General features: G+C 35.2%; 1 protein-coding gene across 2 annotated transcripts; it reads left to right on the forward strand.

Moving 5' to 3' along the window:
- Window positions 1-1,311: 1,311 nt before the first annotated feature.
- Window positions 1,312-27,731, forward strand: LOC114273520 (stomatal closure-related actin-binding protein 1). Of its 2 annotated transcripts, none has more exons than XM_082910804.1 (13): window positions 1,312-1,617; window positions 2,408-2,703; window positions 3,336-3,464; window positions 5,298-5,390; window positions 7,100-7,240; window positions 8,080-8,148; window positions 17,758-17,841; window positions 19,288-19,468; window positions 24,869-24,985; window positions 25,153-25,211; window positions 25,859-25,993; window positions 27,073-27,222; window positions 27,342-27,731. In XM_082910804.1, exons 2-13 carry the CDS (start codon window positions 2,425-2,427, stop codon window positions 27,384-27,386), a joined length of 1,482 nt encoding a protein of 493 aa, XP_082766930.1. In that variant the 5' UTR covers window positions 1,312-1,617; window positions 2,408-2,424; the 3' UTR covers window positions 27,387-27,731. The 2 variants fall into 2 exon arrangements, with proteins under 2 accessions (XP_082766930.1, XP_082766931.1); XM_082910805.1 differs by having other exon boundaries at window positions 1,385-1,617; window positions 2,438-2,703.
- The last annotated feature ends 15 nt before the right edge of the window (window positions 27,732-27,746 follow it).

Consider the following 27,746-nt stretch of genomic DNA (forward strand, 5'->3'; position numbering starts at 1 on the left):
TTATTGTGAACATTTACATTGTACTTTAATATGTGTTTTGTTTTTTCAAAAGTTGGTTGTATATTTGTTATTTATTGTGAACATTCACATTGTATTTTGATTTTTATTCAGATTTTTTGTTGGGTTATTTTTTAAATTTTCAAATTATAAAAATGTTCAAAATTCATAATTTGAGATTTTCTCTATTGATTGAGGAAAGCTTTTCTCCTTAAAATAAGGGAGAGATTGTCTCCATGGAATTTGTAAAAGATTTCCTTTTTAAAATGAGAGAGAGATTTTCTCCATAAGATGAGAGACTATTCTAATGTATTAGTTTTAAAATAGAAACATGTGTAAAGAATTAGAAAAGATGATTTAGGGCTGGTTTGGCATGTTTCAAAAAAGTCAAAAAGTCACTATCCTATTTAAGTCACATTATCTTGTTTAAGCCACATCACCTCTCAACACATCACTTCAAACCCAATTTAAATCTGACCCATATTTTATAAAAATTTAAAAAGTACAATTATTTAGGTCATCCCAAATAACCTTTTAATTATATTACATTAAACAGGACTTAATGAAATATTTAAAAAAAAATATGAGTTAAGTAGAATAAAATACTTAAAAAGAAGATTTATCAAAAAATATATATTTTTTTATTTTTTTATATATTTTTGTTGTTGTTATTATGAGTTATCATAATGATCATTTAGGGGTTGTTTAGGGTGTCTTAAATAAGTGTACTTTTTGTCTTTTTAGGCTAAAAAATTAAGGAAGAAAATATAGATGTTTGGGTTAACTTTTTGACTTTTTATGAAAAAATGTGTAATAAAAAATTGTAAAAATTAGTTTGTAAGAGAAATTTAGGATCAGGAGTTGTGCAGTCGTAATTGTTGACTTTGGTAAATAGTGTTAACTTTTTAACTTTTTGAATACAAAAATGATAGAGGCCCCAAAAATTCTACCAAAAGTTTTACTAAATGTCTCACATGGGTGTGAGACCCACATGGAACCCACATTGTGTAGGTCCCACACCCATATGAGACATTTGATAAAACTTTTAGTAGAATATTTGGAATCTCTAACATTACTCTTTTGAATAACTTTTTAACTTTTTGACTTTTCGACTTTCCTTGGACATATCAAACTTGGCCTTAATTTGTTTTAATTGCTTAATGAATTTTGGTCAAAATTAGGACACAATTTATGGCCATTTGGTTGTTTACCTCCAATAAGGTTTAAAAAAGTGATGAAAATGAAGTACACACGGACCCCACGCGGGCCAACTTCACGGAATTTTTAAGGATTTTGTTGTTAACCCCAAAACGCGTACCCAACAAAACGACGTCACTAACATTTAACACAGAGATAGACAAAAGCGAGAGTAGTGTGTGTTTTCGTTAAGGCGGCTTTTTCTTCGCCCTTCTTTTGCTTTTAAAAAGTAAAACCAAGCCAAGCCAACCCAAACACCTCCATTCTCTTTCCCCTTCTTTTATCTCTCTATTTATTCAGAATCTCTCTCTCTCTCTCTCTCTCTTCTCTCTCTCTATAGAAAACATCGTTCAAGTCTGCCTGCAACCGAGACCAAACTTCGCCATTGTTCATCTCGTCTGTTAGGACTTAATTACGTGATCTGTGAGTACAGTCTTACCCTTTTTGTTTTCATTTTTTTGTCTCATTTCTATCTTTGGTTCTTTCTTTCTTTCTTTCAATACCTTGTATTTTCACGGTTTGGGTTTGGGGTTTTTTTTTTCCTTCTTCTTTAGCATTTAGTTTTGAACCACTGCTCTGATCATTCAGCATAGTGATTTTTTATTTATTTTTGTTCTCTTCAATTTTCATGTTTGTTGATTTTCAATAGTCCTCTCTGTGTATCTATGATCATTATGTTTTGTTCATTGTATTAATTGATCATTTGATTAAGCATGTCAATTACTCTGAAAAATTATTTCTTGCCTTTAGGGGTCTCTTTGTTTGTTGATAGACATAGTTGTTCAATTTCAATTTTCAGATTAGTTGCTCAATTATTAGTAATTTGGGTTGGTAAGCATTGACCAATACTGGAAATTAGTTTGTTTTGGTAACTTAGGCTTTCTTTGGCTGTTAGGTAAAACGCTAGTTTATTGGCTTAAAATAAGTTTACAAAAAAACAATGCTAAAAATCTTGTTTTTTTTTTTTGGGACACATTTCTAGCTTTTTTGGCTTTTCTTGTGGCTTTTTAGAACAGCTTAAAGTAAGCTTTTTGATGAGAAATGGGCTTGTCAAATGAGTTAAATTTATTTATTTATAGCAAAACGGACTTTTTTAGCCAATAAAAGTTGGCTTTTAAGCCTCTGCCAAATGAAGCCTTAAAATTTTGTAAATAAATTTATGACAGTTCTCGTCATGAATGGTGGGTTATTTTTCTGCTTTTGTTGGTGACAGAAATTAAATTTTGTATCATGACGAGGGTAGGCCGTGATTTTGCTGATTCAATGAAAAAGGAGGCAGTTCCTCCAGTCTCAGCAGATGTGATATTTGCTACTAGTCGGTTTCCAACTTATAAAATTGGTGCTAACAACCAGATTGTGGAGGTGGAGGATCCCAAAGTGTTAGCCATGAAGGAGGTCATTGCTCGAGAAACTGCCCAGTTGCTGGAACAGCAGAAACGTCTCTCTGTTCGCGACCTTGCCAGTAAATTTGAGAAGGGTTTGGCTGCAGCAGCTAAGTTGTCTGATGAGGTTTCGCTTTGCCAACTTTTTGGGTTTATTTTTAAGTTTCGTCGCGTGGTTTTGTTCGTGCATCTATGGAAACTGGTATATCAAATAGGTTTTCAAGTGTGAGAATTCAATTCTTACAATTAGAAAATGAGGGACTAGTGTGAAATTCAAATGAAAGTTGGAGGGTGAAAAATGTAATTTACCCTACTAAAAAAGTTACTTTTTGTTATTGGAAAAGATTAGTGGGGTTTGAATTATTATTATTATTTTTACTTTAGTGAATTTTTTTATTTTTTGACTTTTCTAGTTTTTAGATCCTTCTAAATAGCACTTGAAAAATAAAAGAATAAAAAAAAAATCATCACAAATAAAAAAAGTTTGAAAAAAGTATGACTATTTGAGCACTTGCCAAATAACATGGGTATTTGAAATATATCTTCGTACTTTTTTTTTTCCCTTACTAGTTTTCAGCCAACAAATGAAGCATTAATGAGAGGTGGAACCAAATTTTAACATTTTGAGGGGTCAACCATTGATGCTTCTTTGGTTTGATAACTTCTAAGCTTGGGTTAAAAACTTGATCACATTTAGTTTCAGTAATAATGTAAGACCGCTTTTTGTGGTTTTAAATGCTTTTCATTCATCTAATACAGGCTAGACTCAGGGATGCTGCTTCTTTGGAGAAACATGTACTTCTAAAGAAGCTTAGAGATGCACTGGAAGCCTTAAGAGGCCGTGTGGCTGGTAAAAATAAGGATGATGTAGAAGAAGCTATTGCTATGGTTAGTTCTTTTTCCACTTTCTTCCTTTCTTTGTTCCATAGAAAAGTTGATCATTGAATGACTTCACATGTAAAACAATACTGCTATTGCATTTGACTATACAAGTTTTTTGAGAGGAAAAAAGTTATTACCCTTCAATTTTTTTTGTGTAAGAAAATATTACCCTTCAATCTTACTAAAGTATTCAGTTCTTTGTGAACATTGCATGCCATTCAACTTTTTGACTGATTTACTTGCAAAGTATTATAAGCATCCAATATGGTTCTTTGCAATGAAAACAATTCAGTAAAAGACTTCTGTAGTAAAGCTTGAAAGTACCAAATGGAATCTGTGCAACACCTGGTGCAATGGCAAACTCATCAAGCTACCTTAAAATTTTATTGAAGAGAAAAGAAAACAGGGTGATAAGGCCTCTAACAAAGTGGAGACAACCGAAAAGATTAATGGAGGAAAGCTCAAACAGGCAACCAAAGAATGTAAAATCTCCTTCTACACTGATGCAAATCCCATTGCATTTATAATATGACAGTCTTGGTTTTGCCGCTGGGTTAGGGAATGAACGGCACATCAAAAGAGCAAGAGTTTGATTTGTTTTCCACTCTTGAGACTTTGATGTGACCTACTGAAAGGTAGTAACATATGTTTGTTTTCAAATTTCCTGAAGCAATGTTCTCTTTGGATTGGAAAGCTTTTATTTTACACTCCAAAATGAGGTCTACAAGGGAGAACAATAAGATCCATTTATGGATTACGTACCTAAATACGAGTTTGTCTATTTAAACTCTTTCTTTCCTAAATGCCCCTGGCTATTTAAAGTGAAGTTAGATATTTTCCAAGAATGATCAAGTGGTTTGCTCAGTTCTCGTGAGATATGCTCATTATCACATTGGTTCAGCTAACATAGGAAAGCAGAACTGGCTAGGCTAAGGAAATGCCAGCAGTTGAACCCAAGAGCTTTTGTTAGCACTCGAACCTTTCGCGCCTTGCTGTCCTTAATTTGTTTTTGAAGTATTATATTATAGATGATACAGACATAATGTTGAGCAAGTTACATGTTGAACCAAGCTTTAGGCTTGTGATGAAGTCTCTTTGGCCTTGACATCTTAGCTTGATCCCTGGAGAGCCAAATGATGCACATCTTAGACAGTCCATTGTTCAGGTTGAGATGGCTGAACACTTGGACCCGCTAAAGTAAGGCCTATTTACAACAATAAGTTGGTCCACATCAATATTCAACTACAATTAAGGTGGCACTCGGGTTTTCTTAGCAAAATCCACCTTCCATTCATTGAGCATAGCATATGTAATAATCTTTTTCTATGATATGTCTTCTATTTCATTTGTTGGATTAGCTAAAAGCCAAAACCTTTTGAATCATTAGATGGTTTGCTGGGATATATTTTTTTCTTAGCCCTTTTACTCTGTTATGGCCATTTTCTTGTTTGTTTCCTTTTCTTTTCTAGTAGTTTTGATACAGTAATTGAAAAAGTACTGATTATTTTCCTTATGTGGGATTATGAAATTTGCAATTTTGTCTCCATATCATAACTTTTCATTAAAAATGGCTGCTAGGATAATATGATCAAGGTTTGAGTTTATGATTATCTCTAATATTGCTATACTCTCTCTCTCTCTCTCTCTCCCTCTCTAAGTGAGCATGCTGGAGGGTAATATAATCAAGGTTTGAGTTTATGATTGTCACTAATATTGTTATGCTCTCTCTAAGTGAGCATGCTGTAGGATAATATAATCAAGGTTTGAGTTTATTATTGTCTCTAATATTGCTATTTTCTCTCTAAGTTAGTATGCTGTAATTCTGGCTATATCCTCCAGGTTGAAGCTTTAGCAGTTCAGTTGACTCATAGGGAAGGAGAGCTAATTCAAGAGAAGGCAGAAGTGAAAAGACTCGCCAATTTTCTTAAGCAGGTAAAATGGAAAAGTTGGGTGTTGGTTTATGGCTGTGCAAAAGAATAGATCTATAAAACTTTTACTTTTGGGACATTGGGATGCATGTGCTCCAGCTGTAAAAAGCATCCACATTATTTCAAAATAGGGAAAGCATAAGCTAATGTGTCTACTAAAAAGAATAGACACTTCTAAGAAGATAAAATGTTGTTTTTGACAACGTGTCAGACACCGACATGACACGACACTCATCGGACACTTCACTTAGACACACATGAAACAATACAAGTTTGAATAAAATAACTTGAAATTCAATGATAAAATAGAAATAATGTAAATTTATATTCTTTTTTAAACTTTAAAAATTATTATATTTGATTTAAATATTAACATTTATGATATAATAATTTATCTTTATATATAACATATAAATTACATATTTTGCAAGTGTCCCTTACGTTTCGTGTTCTACATTTTTTGAAATTTTTCATGTTGTGTCACGGGTCCATGCCCGTGCTTCTTAGTGTGTCTATGTATAAATCATATAATATGTGTAGAATCAAGCAAAAGTATGTTCTAGCAATATATTAGAATGTTTTCTTGCTTCTTTTGGTTCATGTTCAGTGGTAAGAATAACTGGCGATACTATCTTTTTACAGCATGCTCTTTCATGTTCTTTTTGGGCGCTTCACACATTATGGACTGTCTATGTGCATTGTTCTGTTCATTATTATGATTCTTGCTTGAAAAAGGAAGATAAGATTCATAAATCAGGGTAGGGCTTAAAGAAAATTAAATAAATTTATTTTATTTGTATGTCTATCATTTGGTATTAAATAAGGGTACATGTTCATTATTGGTATGCCTTATCTTTTTTTTTTTTTGTTAAGTAAATTAATTATATTGAAAAGACGCAGAAGCATAGCCCATGTACATTGAATGTATATAGTGTAGTCTAAGGGGCTTCAAAAGAAAGCTCTCCAAAAAAGTCGACAAGAGCAAAAGACAATACATAAAAATTTTCTTTAAGCCAAAAATGAAAACTGTGCCAACATGGACTTTAATCTATGTACTGACAACTTTATCTCTCTTCAAAGGTGTGCCTATTCTTTTCCTGCCATACATATCACATGCATTGCCTTCCAACCTTTACGACTCTTCTTGATGAGCACCCCCTACCCATGACTAGTAAAACATTCAAAACATTGCAGACATGACCTAGGTAGCTCCAAAAATATACAAAAGTAAATTCTGTAACTCTCTTCACCACTTCATTGTGACGAAATAAATGATTCCTCATCTTTGCAACACATACAACACCAACTAGACAAAAAGAAGTCTCTTCCCTCATCCTCTTTTTGTTAGTGCTAAACTCTAATGATGCATACATTCCACATTTCTATGACAATGCAACATTATCCTATCTTGTTTGCTAAGAGTAAAGAACGCAAATTGTTTCATGCAAAATGATCTAGATTTCATGTTAACCTTCCTTCTACTTGGTATTCAAGGTTCTACTTAATAGTTTCTTCTTTAATTACTCTTCATTCATTGTTGTTACTGTGATTACATTTTATCTTTAATTACTCTTATTCTGCAACTCAATTTAATTCATTGTTTTTATGTTCTATTGGTCTCTTCTCTTCTGATTTTTATTTTTATTTCCCCCCATACAAAACTTTTAATACACATGAAACTCGTCCTTTGTTTCTTTCTGAATACATCTGTAGGCTTCAGAAGATGCTAAGAAACATGTTGATGAAGAAAGAGCTTTTGCTAGGGCAGAAATTGAGAATGCCAGGGCGGCAGTTCAAAGAGTGGAAGTGGCGCTTCAGGAACAAGAACATATGTCCCGCGCTTCAGGGAAACAGGTAAATATGACTTACTTGAACTTATTGTTCAAAGATTACACCGAATCATGCATTTTGATGTGGCTATATATATTGCCTAAGCTGTGTTTTTCTGAATGATTTGCTTGGAAATTTTATCGCTTAGGGAAACTTTCAGAAAGACAATTTTAGGAGAAGATCAATCACACTAACTTTGTGGTAATCAGTTGTAGAGGAAGCCCTCTTTGTTTTCTTTTCTTCCTTCCTTCTTTTTGGATGTATTTTCTTCCTTTCTTCCGTCCATTTTGGGTTTCTTCTTCTTCTTTTTCTCATTCTTTTTCTCCTTCTCCTTTGCGTCCTTCTCCTTATCCTTTTCTTCTTCCTCCTCCTCCTCCTCGTCAAAGGAGCTGAAAGGAAGATATTTGTTGAATATCATGAATCACTCACACCAATGTGAGTTGCTACATAATTGGGCATCATACAAATATATATATATATATATATATATTTTTTTCGCATCATAATTTGCTAGAACCTTGAGGTTATGGGTTCAAGTCTCAGGGCAGCCACTTTGTGCACTATGCCAAAGGTTAGGTGTGTACCCAATCTTTCCCCTCCCAAACACACATTAATGTGTACAATTTGGGTGTTGTTTTTGTTTTTGTATCATAATTTGCTAGAAGTTATTTTCAATTAAAAATGTTGCAAATAAAGAAGTTGCTGCAATCCAATAGAATATTTGTATTCTACTTTGGTAGAGAAGAAAATTGCACAAACAATCTAAACTTTTATTCTCATTAGGGGCTTTTGTTTGGGAAACTACTTTATGTTATGCTAATGTCTTTATTTCCCAACTTCGACATTTTGTGTTAAATATTTAGGATTTGGAAGAATTGATGAAGGAGGTTCAAGAGGCTAGACGCATCAAAATGTTGCATCAGCCTAGCAAGGTATGTACACTGGTTCCTAACACTGATTCATGGAACTATCCTAGTAAATAATTCCAAGTATTAAAGAGTTTAGTCTACTTTGTGGACCCTTTCTTCTTGTTTATTGAAATTAATCCTGCCAATGTTTCACGTTCATTTTATGTATGTGTATAAATAAATTTCTAAATAGGGAAGGCATGTGTTATTTGATCTTATAGTAAGTGCATTTGCTGACTACCACTTAACTGAAAATATATTAAAATGGATTAAATTGTTTTAGGGGGGATTTGGTCAAAGCTCCCTCATAATAAAACTTTAATACTTTAAGGACAAGTGCAAAAAGTTTTTCTTGAAAAGTCCAACACATACCACTATTACCAAAATATTAAACTTTAAAATATTATAACTTTTGATTTAGATGTCGGTTTTTAATAAAATTAGTATTTTTAGAATCTCTTATCAAGATTTATCAAATAAGATCCATGTTGACTATGAAACTCTTAAAAAAAAAAAAAATTATTATTATTGTCGAAATTGATGTTGACAGTAACATGTTACTCTGTCTCACAGTAACATGTTACTCTGTCTCACAGTAACATGTTACTCTGGTTCACATTAACATGTTACTCCGGTAATGTTGTCCAAGAAAAAAAGAAGAAGATATTTTACTTTGTCCTTACTCAATTATGCGCCTTCTCCCTAGGGGGTTTATGAAGCAAAATAAATTGGGTTGTCCTTTTCATCAATCAAGGGTCCAATGGAGCGGTCAGCTAAATTTCCCTTGTTTTAGTTGGAGAAGTTTGACTCGACATTGAATGCTGAAGATGCTTAGTTAAAGGTGATTTTAATCCTAATTTAATTTTTTTTTTTTCAATTTTGAGATTCAGCTCCTGAAAGACTTCAGCTACTAATATGGCATTAAAATATTCCCGTACCATATTTTCAGTTTCTTCAGTTGGCCATGTACTCTTGGATTTTAAGTTTTACTCAGCCAAAATGATACCGTTTCCATTTGTACATTGGAAACTGTTGTCCAATTAATTTTTGGTTTAAACTTGATCTCTGGAGTAAGTTTCATGCATGGTATAGTGAGATGGTGGGGTAAAATGTATTCTGATGGCGACAATAATATTAGCTGTGAACCATTTCAAAGGAAGATGATGTCAATGTCATTGAAGTGACTTTTTAAGGTTCGGTTGAAACTTAAAGGACTAAAGCATGCCTTGTCAAGCTGAATGGTTATCTTTCCCTAATAGCAATGGACATGTCTTTTCCATTTGAAAGCATTCAAATACATTTAGGATTTAGAACTAGTCTCCCATGGTGCTCCTGACTCTTCTCTAGTATAAATGGCAACTATTTGATTTAAATTACTAAAAAGATGCAGGTTCAAGTCTATGGTTTTCTTATTGACAATGATACAATAAGAAAGGGATTGCAGCATGTTTCCTGAAACAAGAAACTTTACAAGAATGTAATAGTCGCAGGAATAAAGTTGTATTTTTAACTTTTAAAATATATCCTCCTATGAAATAAGTCAATTTTTCTTCAGTTTTCTCCATGAAGAAAACCAACAATATGATAAAGAAATTGCTGCTAGCTCTGGGCACTTCCAAGCAAGCAGAACACTAGTACATCTTTCTCTCTGATTTAAAATATTCCAGTGTTGTAAGAAAAGAAAGAAGACCATTATTTTAGGTTGGTTTCTGACTGCTGTAAATAAGCTGATTCAGGTTATGGGTATGGTCCTAATTTTATAAAATATGTGTTCTTGGAAACTGCTGGAAATTGTGTTCATGCATATAATATGATAGTGGTGTTGGTGGTAGATAGTGGCATGTATAGAATATGATAGTGGTGTTGGTGGTAGATAGTGGTGTGTATAGAATATGATAGTGGTGTTGGTTGTAGATAGTGGCATGTATAGAATATGATAGTGGTGTTGGTGGTAGATAGTGGCATGCATATAATATGATAGTGGTAGATAGTGGTAATATATAATATGTAAGTGGCATATAATGGGTTATGATGATGTTTGTAATATCTCCTATATAAGGAGTGTCATTTGGTCTTGTAAGATAAGAAGTTTTGAATATAACAGAAATATATTCCTTCTTCCTCATATTTTTCGGAGTTCTTCTTCTTCATATTTTCTAAGTTGGTATCAGAGCAACAAAAAACACAGCAGCCCTAAAACCGTCATAGCCATGTCGGAAGTCACGTCCGGAACCACTTCAACCCCTGCCGCTGCCATTCCGGTGAAAACGTCCAACTCTCACTCTGTCCAAATCACCACCATCCGCCTAAATGGTGATAATTTTCTCCGCTGGTCACAATCTGTCCGGATGTATATCCGTGGGCAAGGAAAGATCGGTTACATCACTGGTGACAAGAAGGCTCCTGCTGTTAATGATCCGCTGTTCGACAATTGGGACGCTGAAAACTCCATGGTTATGACATGGTTGGTCAATTCCATGGAGGAGGATATAAGCTCTAATTACATGTGCTATACTACTGCACAAGAATTGTGGGATAATGTTAGTCAGATGTATTCTGACCTAGGAAATCAATCTCAAGTTTTCGAATTAACTTTGAAGTCGGGAGAGATTCGTCAAGGAGATGATTCCGTCACCAAATATTTCAATTCGTTGAAAAGGTTGTGGCAGGATCTTGACATCTTCAACACATACGAATGGAAATCGGTTGACGACTGCAACCACCACAAGAAAACTGTGGAAGACAGCCGTATTTACAAGTTTCTTGCCGGCCTCAACATTGAGTTCGATGAAGTGCGAGGAAGAATTATTGGCAGACCTCCTCTCCCATCCATTGGCGAAGTATTTGCCGAAGTCAGAAGGGAAGAGAGCCGAAGGAGCGTCATGCTTAAGAAAAAAGGTAATGGTGAATCAATTGAAATTTCTGCTTTAATTAGCGATGTTGCGGCCAACAAGGCTGCAAATTACCAGCGCAGGTTTGATGATAAGTCACGGGTCTGGTGTGATTTGTTAGAATTTACCATAAACCTACCACCACTACCACCTCACCTACTCCACTAAACCTAACCCACTACACCACTACCACCTCCACTTCACCTACTCTCCACCACTCACTCCTCACCTACTCCAGAATCATCTCCTATATAATAGGCATTTTTGTATAAATGTATTATTGATTGATTGATTACAAGATTGTTGTGTAAAAAAAAAAAAAAAAAAAAAAAAAACAACAACAACAACAACAACAACAAAAACAAACACCACATCCACAGGCGGGAGTTTTTCTTATCTACTCTGCCGCCAGTCTCTTCTTCTTGCCTCCGTCCTGTGCGGCCCTTGACGGTGTTGCCTCCGTGCTTCCTAGACCCCCAAGCAAGTTGCCTCCTCCCTGCTCCTCCACTACAGCATATGGTGGCCCTCCAAATCGGAACATCACGGTGGCCTTCCGCTTCAGCTCCTTGTTTTCTGCCCTTAGCACGCTTATCTCTGCTCGCGCATCCTTATACATGCGTTGGAGCAGAGCCAGCTGGGCGTTTAATTGCTGCACCTCATTTGTCCTACTCTGCAGCCGGTGCGACAAGTTTGTGACCGCCGTCATGGACTCCACACATGCCTTCAAAGTATACTGATTAGCCTCCACATCCGTTTGCACTGCCATTTTTTGCTCCACCGACCGCATCGGAAAGTTCAACGGAGCAAACTCCGGGGCACTCGGTTGAGGTTCCAGTGCCACCGCTCCAGTTCTCTCTCTTGTTGACTCGTTGAGGTCGGGAAAGAGGGTGAGCAGTCCACGGGAAGACGAGGCCATTTTCTGGGCAACAAAGTGTTACAGACTATCTCTCTCAGCACAAGGAACTCTTTTTCTCAGCAACACGAAGGATTTTTTCAGAGGTTTCTCTCAGTTTTTCTCTGCCTCAGCCTCTGCCTTCGTCTTGGTTATATAGCCAAAGCAGCCACGCGTATCATGCGCCGCTCGGCGCTAGACGACAACCTGGGCGCGCAAGCCAAGTCACGCGCCTCGCCATCATGTCCGGTACACCTTTTGATACAATGGGCACGCCTTTTGATGGCACGCCTTTTAAAAAATTGGGCACACCTTTTGAGGGTGCGACTTTTTAAGGGTCCGACAAGACTCTGTAAACTGTCCCGACATTGATTCCGGTTAGCTCCTTTATGGGTCCGACAAGACTCTGTAAACTGTCCCGACATTAATTCCGGTTAGCTCCTTCATGGGTCCGACAAGACTCTGTAAACTGTCCCGACATTGATTCCGGTTAGTTTCTACAAGGGTCCAGCAAGACTCCGTAAACTGTCACAACAACTGTCACAACATTGTCTGCTACAACGGTCCGACATGACCCCATAAACTGTCTTCTACAACGGTCCGACATGACCCCATAAACTGTCTTCTACAACGGTCCGACATGACCCTATAAACTGTCTTCTACATCGGTCTGACACCACCATGCAGTGTCCTCTACACCGTTATGACACCACCATACAGTGTCCTCTACAAAGTTATGACACCCCCATACAGTGTCCTCTACAACGTTATGACACCACCTTTCAGTGTCTTCACCAATGGTCTGACACGACCATACAGTGTCTCCTATCCTTTTTTTTTTTAATGTAAAAATGTGATCGGGGTTGATCCCTGAGATGCAAATTACCAGCGCAGGTTTGATGATAAGTCACGGGTCTGGTGTGATTTTTGCAACAAGCCTCGCCATACACGCGAAACGTGTTGGAAGATTCATGGCAAACCTGTCAACTGGAAAAGCAGCAAACAAGGAGAGAAGAATCGTGGCTTTCCTACCGCTAATGAAGCCGATTCAGGTCCCTTCAACAAAGAGCAGATTGATCAACTCTTAAAGCTGATAAAATCCAACTCCTCAACCGGTACTCCTAGTGTTTTGTTGGCACAAACAGGTAGAAATCCTAAAGCCTTCTCTTGCCTAAACTTCTCTCCGTGGATCATAGATTCCGGTGCCTCCGATCACATGACTAGTTTTTCCCATTTATTTAGTACCTATTTCCCTTGTTCTGGTCATGACAAAATCAGAATAGCCGATGGTAGTTTTTCACCTATTGCAGGAAAAGGATTTATTAAACTAACTGAGAAAATTAATCTCAATGCTGTTCTTCACGTCCCCAACTTAGCCTGTAACCTTTTGTCTGTCAGTAAACTATCTAAGGATTCTAATTGTCGTGTTACATTTTTTGAATCCCATTGTGAATTTCAGGACCAGAACTCGGGGATGATGATTGGGCGTGCTAGGATGCTTGAAGGTCTTTACTACTTTGATGAAGTACCTGTTAGTAATAAAAAAGCTCAGAGCTTTAATAGTACCAGTTCAATCTCTGTTCGAGAAAAAATAATGCTATGGCACTATAGGCTAGGACATCCTAGTTTTCTTTATCTGAAACATTTATTTCCAGAATTATTTAAAGGGATCGATTGTTCTTCTTTTCATTGTGAAAGTTGCATTTTTGCAAAATTTCATCGCTCTACTTATTTGCCAAAACCTTACCAGGCTTCAAAACCTTTTTATTTGATTCATAGTGATGTTTGGGGCCCTTCTAAAATCACTACTCTTTCTGGTAAAAGATGGTTTGTTACATTTATTGATGACCATACCCGCTTATGTTGGATTTATTTGATGAATAAAAAATCTGATGTGAAAAATTTATTCACAAATTTTTACAATATGATTGAAAACCAATTTCAAACCAAAATTGGTATTTTACATTCTGATAATGGAACAGAATATTTCAATGAGCAGTTGGGTGAGTTTTTGGAAAAAAAGGGGATTTTTCATCAATCTACATGTCGGGATACCCCTCAACAAAATGGCATTGCAGAACGAAAAAATAAACATCTACTTGAAGTAGCACGTGCTATAATGTTTTACATGCATGTTCCTAAATATTTATGGGGTGAAGCAATTTTAACAGCCTCGTATTTGATAAACAGGATGCCTACAAAGGTGTTAACATACAGAACACCTTTTGATTGTCTCAAAACTTTTTTTCCTGACACGAGGTTGTTTTCTGATTTACCCGCCAAAGTTTTTGGATGTACTGCCTATGTTCATGTTCCCAGTCAATTTCGTTCAAAACTTGACCCCCGTGCTATAAAATGTGTTTTTTTGGGTTATTCCTCAAACAAAAAGGGGTATAAGTGCTTCGATCCTCAAAACAAGAAATTTCATGTAAGTATGGATGTGTCATTTGTGGAAACAAAATCCTATTTCCCCAACACTTCTCTTCAGGGGGAGACAAGTGGAGTAGAAGACCGTTTTTGGGATATTTCTATCCCGCTCCCCAATGTCATTTATCCTACACAAAAACCACATCTGTCTGATAATGATCACTTAGGAGAACCAAGTTCTATGGTGCCTAGTCAAGAAGATTCTTGTTTAGGGAGAGAAGTACTACAAAATGATCTAAATCCTGAGCTTCAGGTTTATACTAGGAAGCGATTTCATCTGAGGAATAATGACCCGAATGTCCATCCTAATGACCCGAATGTCCACCCGAGTTCTGGCATCGAAATTTTAGGTAATCCTATTCCTTCTATTTCCGACCTTGATGTACCTATAGCAATTAGGAAAGGTGTCCGAAATTGCATTAAACATCCTATTGCAAATTACCTCTCCTATCAAAGACTGTCTAAAAGCCATAGAGCTTTCACATCTAGGATTTCACACTTGTTTGTTCCAAGGAATATACAGGAAGCATTGGATGATTCGAATTGGAAATTAGCAGTCATGGAGGAGATGAATGCTTTAAGGAGAAGTGGTACTTGGGAGATAGTTGATCTACCCAAAGACAAGAAAACAGTTGGGTGTAAATGGGTGTTTACGATAAAATGTAACGCAGATGGAAGCGTTGGGAGATACAAGGCGAGACTGGTAGCTAAAGGCTTCACTCAAACTTATGGGATCGACTATCAGGAGACGTTTGCTCCTGTTGCTAAAATAAATTCCATCAGAGTACTGTTATCTCTTGCAGTAAATTCAGATTGGCCTCTACATCAACTTGACATTAAAAATGCATTTCTCAATGGTGATCTTGAAGAGGAGGTGTTCATGAGCCTACCGCCGGGATTTGAGCAGAGACTTGGAAGTGACAGAGTATGCAGATTGAACAAGTCATTATACGGACTCAAACAATCACCAAGAGCGTGGTTTGAACGCTTTGGGAAGGCAGTTATCAGTTGTGGCTTCTCGCAGAGTCAAGCAGATCACACAATATTTTATAAACATTCAAAAAACAGTAAAATTGCAATTTTGATTGTTTATGTTGATGACATCATTTTAACTGGTAATGATGAAGCAGAGTTAGCAGCTCTCAAAGAGAAACTCGCAAAAGAATTTCACATTAAGGATCTGGGAGCCCTCAAGTATTTCCTCGGAATGGAATTTGCAAGATCCAAGGAAGGTATATTCGTTAATCAGAGAAAATATGTTCTTGATCTCCTTGGAGAAACAGGTATGCTTGGTTGTAAGATGGCGGAGACTCCGATCGAGCCTAACTTGAAGTTACAAGCTGCTAAGGCTGAAGAAGTCAAAGAGAGAGAACAATATCAGCGACTTGTAGGGAAATTGATTTACTTGTCTCATACGCGGCCTGATATTGCCTTTGCAGTCAGCATGGTAAGTCAGTTCATGCACTCACCAGGGGCAGAGCACTTTGAGGCCGTTTATAAGATCTTAAGATATTTGAAAGGAACTCCAGGGAGAGGCTTACTATTCAAGAAACATGGACATCTTCAAGTTGAAGTATACACAGATGCAGACTGGGCAGGAAGTGTTACAGACAGGAGATCAACATCCGGATACTGCTCCTTTGTAGGTGGGAACCTAGTTACATGGCGGAGTAAAAAACAGAATGTGGTAGCTAGAAGTAGTGCAGAAGCAGAGTTCAGAGCTGTTGCCCATGGAATCTGTGAAGTAATGTGGATTAAAAGAATTCTTGAAGAATTAAAGCTTTCTCACCCGACACCTACGAAGGTCTATTGTGACAACAAAGCAGCTATATCTATAGCTCATAATCCAGTTCTACATGATCGCACAAAACATATAGAAGTGGATAAACATTTCATCAAGGAGAAAATCAATGCTGGCATAATCTGTATGACCTACCTTCCAACAGGTGAACAATTAGCTGATGTGCTAACGAAGGGACTACACAAGAAGCAATTTGATAAGCTGACTAGCAAGCTGGCTATGGAAGATATCTTCAAACCAGCTTGAGGGGGAGTGCTGGAAATTGTGTTCATGCATATAATATGATAGTGGTGTTGGTTGTAGATAGTGGCATGTATAGAATATGATAGTGGTGTTGGTGGTAGATAGTGGCATGTATATAATATGATAGTGGTAGATAGTGGTAATATATAATATGTAAGTGGCATATAATGGGTTATGATGATGTTTGTAATATCTCCTATATAAGGAGTGTCATTTGGTCTTGTAAGATAAGAAGTTTTGAATATAACAGAAATATATTCCTTCTTCCTCATATTTTTCGGAGTTCTTCTTCTTCATATTTTCTAAGTGAAACATAAAGAGTTTCATATATTTCGGACAATAACTTATTATATGGATGAGTTGAATAATATGAGCTGAGAAAATTATGGTCTTGCACAAGATAATGAAGGCTGCTGTTTAAAGAGATGTCCTGTTCACAAGTGTAGTTTTTTTTGAAAGGGATAGTAGGATGATGTAGGACAGTGTTGTTAGGGGCTGTTCTTGGGCTGTGAAAACACTGAAATTTAAGAAAGAAAGGAAGGGAAAGAAGAAGATAGTTCTAGGAATTACTCTTAAAGGCCTTAGGCATCATACCTAGGGTTAAGCATTGCATCACACAAAACCAAAGAGGCTTCAAAGCTCTAAAAATTCTATAAAATATCCACTCTATTAAATTCGAAGTATTACATGGCTTTATATAGATTTTGGAAATATTTCAACTAGAACAAAAAAAAGAATATTTTAAAAATATCTCGGCTTTCAAAACCAATTTAAGACCAAATAAAAAACATAAATAAAAATCAATTAAATAACTTGACCCTCAAGACAACCCATGGGCGACCCCTATAGCCTTGTTAGCAAATATGAAAATTACCAAAATATCCCTGATCTAAAAATCCTAGAAAACATAAAAATAATTGTAAAATAATACTAATAACATTAGAAACATAATTATATAAGGTTCCTATTGGCTTCTCTTTGAAATCATGCCAATGTCCAAATATCTTTACTTCTTTGAATTTAGCCTTCCTTGAGCTTTTTATACTCTGTATCACTAAAACTTGACTAAATACAAGCAACCATGCCACTTTCCTGTTAGTGCCTAATTAGGTAAACGTTCTTGTTATGCACGTATGCTGTATTAGTTCTAATGAATTAAACTAGGCTCCTTTTACATTGTATTTGCTCTCAGCATTGTTCTCATTGCGCTGCAATGTAAATATAATTTAATTTAATTTTTTGTTTTTGTTTTTATTAGTAGATAATTTAGCTTGTTTGGGTTCATAGTAATGTATGTTCTTTACAATTCAAACATTTAGTTTTGTTTTTGGATATAGTTACTTCTATTGCATAAGTGAATTAAACATAAAAATTTGTAGGTTATGGACATGGAGCATGAGCTTCAAGCATTGAGACTTCAGCTTGCTGAGAAATCTAAACATTCTCTTCTGCTTCAGAAAGAGGTTTGTTCGTTTCTTCGTCTCTCTCTCTCTCTCTCTTGTTAACTTTTGTTGATTTCTTTGTATGATCAATCAATGTCTGTTCATGTATGCTTGATGTGTGGGTGGTTCTTTATGTTATTCTTTTTTCAATGGCCCCCAAGTATCAGAAGTTGAGATTAGTGTTTAGCTGCATGAACTGTTTTCCCAATATTAAGTTGCTGCATCAACTCTTAAAATTTTATGTAGATCTATTTCTTTTTCTCTTGATGTAGTTATTGTCCTGCTCTTTTGCCTTGGTTTCATAGGTTGGTTAGCTTGTTTAAAGGTTCCCCAAGTAATTTGTGCTGAAAATATAGTCTAAGATCTTGAAGCAAGCTAAGTACATATGTTTACAGGGCAAAGAATTGCACTTCTGACAATTTTTGAGTGTTGAGGTCCTTGAATCTGGGGTGGGGGTGGGAATGGGAATGAGTTGTTTCAATTCTAGCATCGGGGGCCCATGAGGTTTAAGAACCTCACTTTAGCTTCTTAAACAGCATGTTGAATTGTATTAGTGGAGTTTTTCTATAAACCCCTCAAGTTGGTAGGCTCATATTATAAACTGAATGATTGGTAGGATTTACTTAGAAATGGATTCAGGTTAAACTTATGCTAATATAACTAATATAGTGCAATACAATATCTGTCTAGAATTGGATTTGTTACATAGGGTTGGAAATTGCCACCACACCTTGAAGAAATTAAACAAATATTTCCTCATGTTCAGAATTATTTATATTATTTGAAGGACAAAATTCTAATGACAACGTCCTAGACCTGCATAGCTTAAATTCTGGGATCCTATGCTTCAAACCAAAATGCGAAGATTCACCTTGAACCTTGCCTATCTACTCTTTTAATCAATGCAGGCTGTGGAGTACTGGTTCACTTCTCTGGAACCTGTTTACCATGTACAGAGTATCTCTTTTTTCCTCATTAAACAGACTTCCGCTTTATTGAGACCAACCTAGCCATTGCATCCTCTGGATCTCTTGTGTTCTTTTTTGTTTAGTAAACTAGAACAACCTCATCGACCAAGGAGTTTAGGTTATACATGGATCGGTAAAGCTAAAATTTCACATGGATCCACTTGATCTTTTGAGTATTGGAACGGTCCATGTTTGATGTATATATATATATTCACATTTTAATCTTAATTTTATATTTCACCTTTGTTTTGTTTTGTTTTGTTTTATTTATTTTTAAATCGTGGTATGGATAGTCATCTGCTCCTCTCTCTCTCTCTCTCTGAATCTTTTATTGTTATAGTGATAGGAAGTGTAAGCCAAATCCAACCAGTAAAAACTTCTGTTATGCTTGTACTTCATATTTTCTGCATTTTTAGACCATATTCGATGATGCAGAGATGTGGAGATATGGATGTTTTGTGATTAAAATATTGCACTCTAATTTCCATGACCTTCTCAGCTGGCAAAGAGCAGGAGGGGTGAGGAAAACTTGGCTCACTCATATGAATTAGATGGTTCTGAAACTTTGGGTTCATATTTAAGGATTCAACCTTGCTCTGATAGTGCTCCAGAACTTTCGGGATGTTCAATTCAATGGTATCGTTTGGCAGCAGAAGGTGGCAAAAAGGATCTTATTTCAGGTATGTATGCAGAAGGTGGCTGCACTTTCTTGTCACCATTTTGTGGGAAGCACTTAATTATACTAGATGGATCTATTTTGTTTTGTCAACTTAACTGATCTTTTGGAGAATATTGTGCACAGTGATAATTGTGCTTGTTAATTATATTAGTATTCCCTATCTTAGATGAAGAGAGAGAACCATGGAATTTAGGTTACAAATACTTGTGGTTATTTCGCATGCAAGTTAACATATGTAGGTTTTTGCTTCATTTGTCTTACTCAAGGTTCTGACAAGCGGTTGCAGTCGCCGTAATGGTGGCGGTGACGCAGTTGCGGTTGTGGGGTGTAAAGGCCGTAGTGTGTGAAATTTGCATGCAAATTTTTTTATCTGTATAGTAATGGTAAAGATTTTACCATTACTATGCAAAAACCTACATATGTGAAATGGAAAAGATTTTATTGTGTGAAATTTTTTGAACTAGATAATATTTTTGCAAACTGGAGCAGTGCTTGACCATATTTAGGCCAAGTTTGGCATGTCTCGAAAAAGACAAAAAGTCAAAAAGTCACTATCCTATTTAAGTCACATCACCTCTCTAACACATCATTTCAAACCCAACTCATATTTCATAAAAAGTTAAAAAGTGCACTTATTTAGATCATCCCAAACAATCCCTTAGATTTACATATATAAAGCTTGCTTCATCACTTTTTGACTTTCAGTTTTGATGTTATTGACATTGTTTCTGCATTTTACTCAAATTATTGTAGGTTCTAATGACTCCTTTAGCTTCTTGACAGACCTTTTAATTAAGCCATTTGCACATGGCAATAGATCTATTATTTTGAAATCTGGACCACTAAGTGAACTGGCAATAGATCCATTTTTATATAACCCTTATATTTGAGTTTCTAAATCCTTAAAAAAAAATTAAATTAAGACAAGTATTTAAGAAATATAAAATATAGCTGTGTCCTAGTGTCTATAACATGAGAATGAGATGAATCCGACACAGGGCTGGCCCTGAGTTGTTAGGGGCCCTAGGGGAATTTTTGAAATGGGGTCTTTTATACATAATTACACCCCCCCCCCCAAAAAAAAAAAATGAAAAAAAGAAAAAAAAAAGGGTAAACTACTAATAGGTCCTAATAGTTAGATTTAATTCCCATCAAGTCCTATTGAAAATAAGTCTTGGTAAATTTGTCGCTAAAAATAATTTTTTTGTGACAATTTTTTATATATGTCGCTATAAATTGATAATTAGCGACTTTTTTTTTGTCATGATTTTTATAAATTGCCGCTAAAACTTACAATTAGTGACTTTTTTATGACAAATTTTTTCCATAAGACTTATTAGACAATAAGTCCATTTATTAGGACATACACGTAAGTACCAAAAAAAAAAAAATGATAAAAGATAAAATGATAAGTACTTGTAATTTTTTTAATTGCTAATACCTACACAAATTCTGCTTATATATATAATTACTAAAATTATAAACTAAATTTAATCACATAGATCAAGACATGAAGAAATCATTAAAAAACTCAAAAAGACAAAAAGAATAGTCTTGTTTTATACTCTTACAAATTTCAATTTACAACAAGAAAAAAACATCGTGTAATCTGAAAAAAGAGAAGAAAAAATAGGAAATGAAATCTAAAGTAATTATAACAAATAAAAATTGAATCTACTACAAAAAAGTATCAATTAAGTATTACACTTCTGGCATTTTTGGATGCAAAATAACTAATTAAGATTACATAATCTATAAGGGTCCTTTACTTTAGTTCTATGTTACATGGATCAGGTACGAGTATCGAGTGCGAGTGCGGGTGCGGGTGCGGGTGCGGATGAGGATGTGGATTCAAGCGTCAGACCTTCATAAATTTAAACCTTAAGATCTTGGGATACATATCCAAAATTGGATATGGGTACGGGGACGCGTCATATACACATATATATTGCATATTATATAATATTTTCGGATGAAATGTTGTAAATTATATAGACAAATACTTGAAATTGAATAGGATTTAGAAAAAATATTAAATTTTTATATTTAAATCATCTGAGAGACTAAAAATATTATTTTACTAGCAAATGTGAGTTTCTTCTTCTCATATATTGTAACAAATTAAAGGATCCGAGTGTCGAAATTGGGTATGAATGTTGGACACATATCCCACACCCTTACCCATGTCATATCCAGTGGACACGGCTACTGTGGGGGAAATAGAAGAGTCCATGTAACACAACTTGAGTTTGTGAACTTCGATTAGTTGGACTGAATTTTTATTTTTTAACCTACTAAAGCTATAAGAGCTAAAATTAGTTTGGGGCCCTTCAATTTTGTTAAAATTTAGGGGCCCTAATCCGACACTATACATAACATATCTGCACCCGACACCCACCCGAGTTCATGTAACGTAGGATTTGATTACCTCGTTCTCTTTGAACAGAGATATTTGCTTACTCTAAGTTTGATACTCTGCTTAAACCTCCACTATCAATTTTTTTATGGGTACGAGGATTGAAATCAACTTCTAGCAACTTCTAGTAGTCCATTTTTTTTTTTTTTTTTGTGTGAAAGTATTTAAGTTGGTTGTTAATAATTAAGTTTTTCTTCTTATGTATTTAAATTATGGTGGTAGATTTTATATTTTTTTAAAAAAATATTTTTATCAGTATGACTATCATAAAAAAAAAAAAGAAGAAAAAAAAAGTGGCCAATTAGTAAACATTAATGTGTCTTTGGGAGGGGAAAGATTGAGTATGTACCTAACTTTTGACATAATGCACAAAGGGATGGTCTCAAGACTTGAACCCATAACTTTAAGGTTATTAGGCTAAGGTTATCAGTATGACTATCATCATTATTTTTAATTATTATTATTATTATTATTATTATTATTATTATTATTATTATTATCAGAATTATTTAAAATTATCCTGAATTCTTTATTTGTGCATGGTTATTTTTTTTCTTATCCATTTTTATTTTGTTCAACGCTGTTATCCAACATGAGTTTCCTTTATTTTTTTTTTAATTTTATTTAATAGTATCTATGAAGCACGGACACGGACACGGACACGGACACGCGACATGACACGGACATGCAAATTTTAAAAAAATAGGAGACACGACACGTTTAATATATATAATTAAATTTATTTATTATATGTCATAAAATTATAAAAAAATCATTGAAAGGTAATAAAAAATACAAAATAATACATATCATTAAAATTAACAAAACTAATTAGAAAATATGTATATATAATCAAATAATAGAGACAGAGAGAGAAAAGAAACAATAAAATAAAATCGGGAAAAAAAAATAGAAGAGAGAGAGAGAGACAGAGGCAGAGATGTTACAATCACTATATAAAAGAAAAAAAGAAAAAAGAAAATAAAAGTTGAAGATCAGAGTAGAAGAGAGAGAGAGTGATTAAGAGAGAGAGAGAGCGAGCGACTGAGAGAGACGACAGAGAAGATCGGAGAAGAAGAAGAAGATCGAAGAAGAAGAAGAAGAATGACGAAGAAGATCGAAGTTTTACCTTAAATAACAGTAAGAGCAGCGGCTAGTGACCACCGATCACTGACGAGCGACGATTGACCAGTGAAGAGCTACCCAGTGTGTCTGACGAGCCCCTCTCTCTCTCTCTCTCCTATTTTGTTCAATTCTAAGTTGACAAATTGATCTATTTTTGTTTTTTACAAATGGACCCCAACAAAAGTTTCATAAATTATGAATTTCACCCCGCGGTGTCCCGAATGTGTCTGTTGCATGTCTGGTTGCAAAAAATAAAAAATAAAAAAATAAAAGGGAACATCTTCTACTACGTGTCGGACACATGTCCGCCACATGTTTGTGTCCGACACTGATTCGCCAACGATCGACGATTGACCAGTGAAGAGCTACCCAGTGTGCCTGACGAGCCCCTCTCTCTTTCTCTCTCTCTCGTATTGTTCGATTCTAAGTTAACAAATTGATCTATTTTTTTTTTTTACAAATTGACCCCAACAGACTAGGAAGCACGGATACAGATACGGGATACGGATACGATACGATATGGATACGGCGATACGACAAAATTTGAAAAATTAAGATACGGGTACGGCGGGGATACGTTCGTAAAAAATATTATTTTAACAATTTTTAGTAATGCAGTATGCATAAAAATAAAACCTAAAGCAAAAGATAACTTGATAAAGAAGAAAAATTCCTATAAAACTAAGAGTCTTCAAGGTCAATAGCTTCAACTTGTTCCCCTTCATCAGTGAATATCACAGACCTTAGCTAAAGCCAAAAAACCATTCTTAAATAAAAATTTCAGCAAATATACTTTTTTAAGTCATCAATGATAACCTAGGAAGCACGGATGTGGATATGGCGATATGTCAAAATTTGAAAAAGTATGATACAGGTACAGCGGGATACATTCGTAAAAAAAAAAAAATTATAATTTTAATAATGTAATATGCATGAAAATAAAACTTAAAGTAAATTAATAAATAAAAAGAGGGATTCCTATTAACCTAAAAGTGCTCAAACATTCATAAAACATCCAAAACTAAAAGCAAAAGCAAAAGCAAATGCAAATTAAACATCATCCTTACATGCTAACACCAAAAAAAAGAATGAGAGCAGAGAGAAGAAACGTGAGAGAGTGAGAAAGCGAGAGAGAAGTGAGAGAGACAACAAGGATACATCAATTTGACAAATTCTATTACTTTAACTCTCACTATATTCCTCTTATCAAAGAACTAAACAAAATATTATAAGTAATATGTAACTTCGAGTATCCGATACTTCAAAATTAAGTATCCGATACTTCAAAATTAATAAAAAATTAATTAAGAAGTATCCGATACTTTTAAGAAGTATCCGATACGTATCCGCGAGTATCCGAGGAGTATCGGTATCCGATAAGTATCCGATACGGATACGTCACCCTTTTTAAAGTATCCGTGCTTCATAGCCAACAGAAGTTTCATAAATTATGAATTTCATCCCGCGGTGTCCTGAATGTGTCTGTTACATGTCCGGTTGCAAAAAACAAAAAATAAATAAATAAAAGGGGACATCTTCTACTGCTTGTCGGACACATGTCCACCGCGTGTCCGTGTCCGACACTAATTCGCCGCTCTCGGAGAGGTATCCGTGCTCAAAGAATAGTATCATTTTTTTGCTTATATAGTATGGGTGTAGATTTGACATTGAACACCTGTTTTGCACTTGAAGAATTTTAATGTTTATTGTTCCTTCATCTGGGGCATCACTGTCTCCCACTCTATATTGCATGTTATTTCTGAAGAGAATACAGTTTTTTTTCCCCTTCTTTTTGAATGTTTTGGGATATTAGATAACAATTGGTAAATTACTGAACCTAACCGAGTTCCAATATGCCAGGAGCCACCAAATCAGTGTACGCTCCAGATCCCTTTGATGTCAGTCGAATTTTGCAAGCTGAAATTATTGTAGATGGCCAGAAAATAGCATTGACAACCACTGGTCCAGTTGATCCCGGTTTGGTCTCTTGGATTCCCAACTCTATTTACAAGAATTTGAATTATGTTGATTCAGTTTTGTATATTTCCATTTTCAAAAATTAAAATTAAAATTGCAGCTCACTATGCATATTAATGCTACGTTTCCAGACTTGAATGACTGATGCAATTATCCATCCTAAACAGCTGCAGGATTAGGAAACTACGTGGAATCATTGGTGCGAAGGCATGACACGGAATTCAATGTATGTTATCCTTTTTTTGTAAAAAAAAAATTGGTTATTGATAGTGGCATGTTGACTTAATTTATAGGCAGACAAACAAATATGGGTATATATATATGTGCATCTTGCTAACTTGCCTGTTCCTTGGGTAGATTAACAATATATGCACTGATGAATTGACCAGAAGTTCAAAATTTGATGTCTTTGACTTGCATAATTATAAGGAAATAATTGTAATTTATCCCCGTATTTAACTCTCCTACTATGTTGCTCGTTGATGACAAACTACATATTTTAATTGTTTTGTTTCTTCTTCCAAACAGTTAGTTATGTGTTGTGTGGATTTGAAAAATTGCACATTTTGTTCGTGTTTTTGAGGTCTCTCTTAAATGTCCCATTAATGTCAAAATGCCAAATTTTATGACGTGGATTTGCCCAAACTGGTGCCTTTTTTTCCACAACTCTATCTGGTTTTATTTCTTAGCTTGATTTTTCCCGAAATTCGAAATGTTCAAATTGTTTCAGAGTCCAACTTAGTCTGGAGAAAGTGAATGTAATGGGCCTTACTGACACATTATAATGTTTCATCTCATCTTTTAGTGTTAGCATGACTTCATGTTTTATATCATTGTTTAGCCCTGTTGATTGTCTTTTATGTTGCTTCCCAGGTAGTCATTGCTCAAATGAATGGGGTAGATTACCCATCACAATCTATCCATGTACTTCATGTGGGTAAAATGAGGATCAAACTCTGTAAAGGCAAAACAACAGTAGCTAAAGAATACTATTCCACTTCAATGCAGGTAGTGTAACCTTTTTTTGTACTTTGATTTTAATTTATTTTATTTTCAGTGTTCGTGCGTGTTAGTTAAAAAATGAAGAAAAAAACAAAGGAGCATGACATAAGAACAGTTTGGCTTCTGTTTGGGCGACCTAGTGTTTGGTCATACAGCTGGTTAGGTATTGAATCTGGAAAGGTTCAATTTCCTATATAGCATGTAAATCGTATACTGAATGCACAATCGCTTTTTCTAAATTTCTTAGGAGATGGTTATTCGATAAAATACTCACACCAATTGTGGTTTCATTATTTGCTGGACTGTCTAACTGCAAACTTTCCTTGGTTCCTTTTCAATATTATTTTTGTTAAGTCACCAATTGTCCCAAAAGCTTAAACTATTAGGAAATGGGTCCAACTATGTATATCAAGCTAACACTCCCCTTCAAGAGCAACCCTGTCTCGCATGTGGAGTGACAAACAGACTGAGAAACATGGTGAATGAAGACAAACAGAATAAAGTGTACAATGACAGATACAGTGGGGGGCAACAATACTTGCACCCAGGATCTCCTTGAACCAGAGTTATGATGCCGAGTTAGATTTAGAGAGAAGAAATAAGAGCAAAATAGAAGATAGAAGATAGCTAGAGAGGTTGAGAGAGAGAACTATAGGGGACAAAAGAAAAGAGAGTAACTTAGGGTTCTCTCCCTCAATTAATCATATTTGTATTAAAAACGTTAAGTACAAAAATACGCTTACGTAGAAAATAACACAACGTGACAATTTCAAATTACATAAGTTATGTACCTAATTCTTCTGTTAACCATCTATAGGTGTGTCTTTATGTAACACAATCCTTAGCGTCATTTGTAATTACCAACTTCTAGGCTTTTAACTGATGTTTGAATACTTGCTAATTGATTAACATGTTAAGACGCAGTAATTGGTGTTCGCCGAAGGTTTTGTTTTATCCGAAGCTAGTCACGGCCTCTATTATAGGCTTAGGCATTTGTGTTAAAATGTTAATTTTTATTTTCTTGGACCCTGATGGAGACAAAAACCATGTTTATAGTACTTCTGACTTGCTTCCTCATCGTTTAGTTATGTGGAGTTAGAGGTGGTGGGAATGCTGCAGCTCAAGCATCATTTTGGCAAGCAAAAGTAGGGCTTTCTTTTATATTGGCATTCGAGTCAGAGAGGGAAAGGAATGCAGCCATCATGCTTGCCAGGAGGTTTGCATTTGATTGCAATGTGAGTCAAGTTTCTATTATATGATTTACATGGAATAATTGTCTATAATTTACTCATCTATGCTTTGAGCCACCGAAATAGCCTCCCCGGAAATCATGTAATTATTTATAAAATGACAGATCATGCTTGCCGGACCAGATGACAGAGCTCCTCCAGAAACATGACAAATCTATGCTCTACTCTCCTCAAGAATTGTAATTATATTTGATTTCCTAGCGTTTCATCTATTTACAGGTTTGTGAAATCTGACATTTCAAGATTGTAACCACTCTTTTAACCTGTGTCTTTCGTTTTTTTGGTTTTTTACTCTTGTCAACACCAAGGCATCCTTTTATTTGCCTCTTTTATCTGATTGTAACAAGTTTTCACCCTTATATATTTGAAGTATGTATGTGCAGTGGTCTGCCAATCTGGGCAAACACAATCTTTGAGTGTAGTTCATTGACAATTGATGACTTTTGCACGATGGCTAAATTGCTATTCGATCCAAAAAATAGTTATCATTGTAATTTCTTGAGTTCTGT

Source organism: Camellia sinensis, unplaced genomic scaffold (assembly GCF_055761805.1).
Source record: "Camellia sinensis isolate YWXY unplaced genomic scaffold, ASM5576180v1 Unanchor1, whole genome shotgun sequence".
Classification (NCBI taxonomy): domain Eukaryota; kingdom Viridiplantae; phylum Streptophyta; class Magnoliopsida; order Ericales; family Theaceae; genus Camellia; species Camellia sinensis.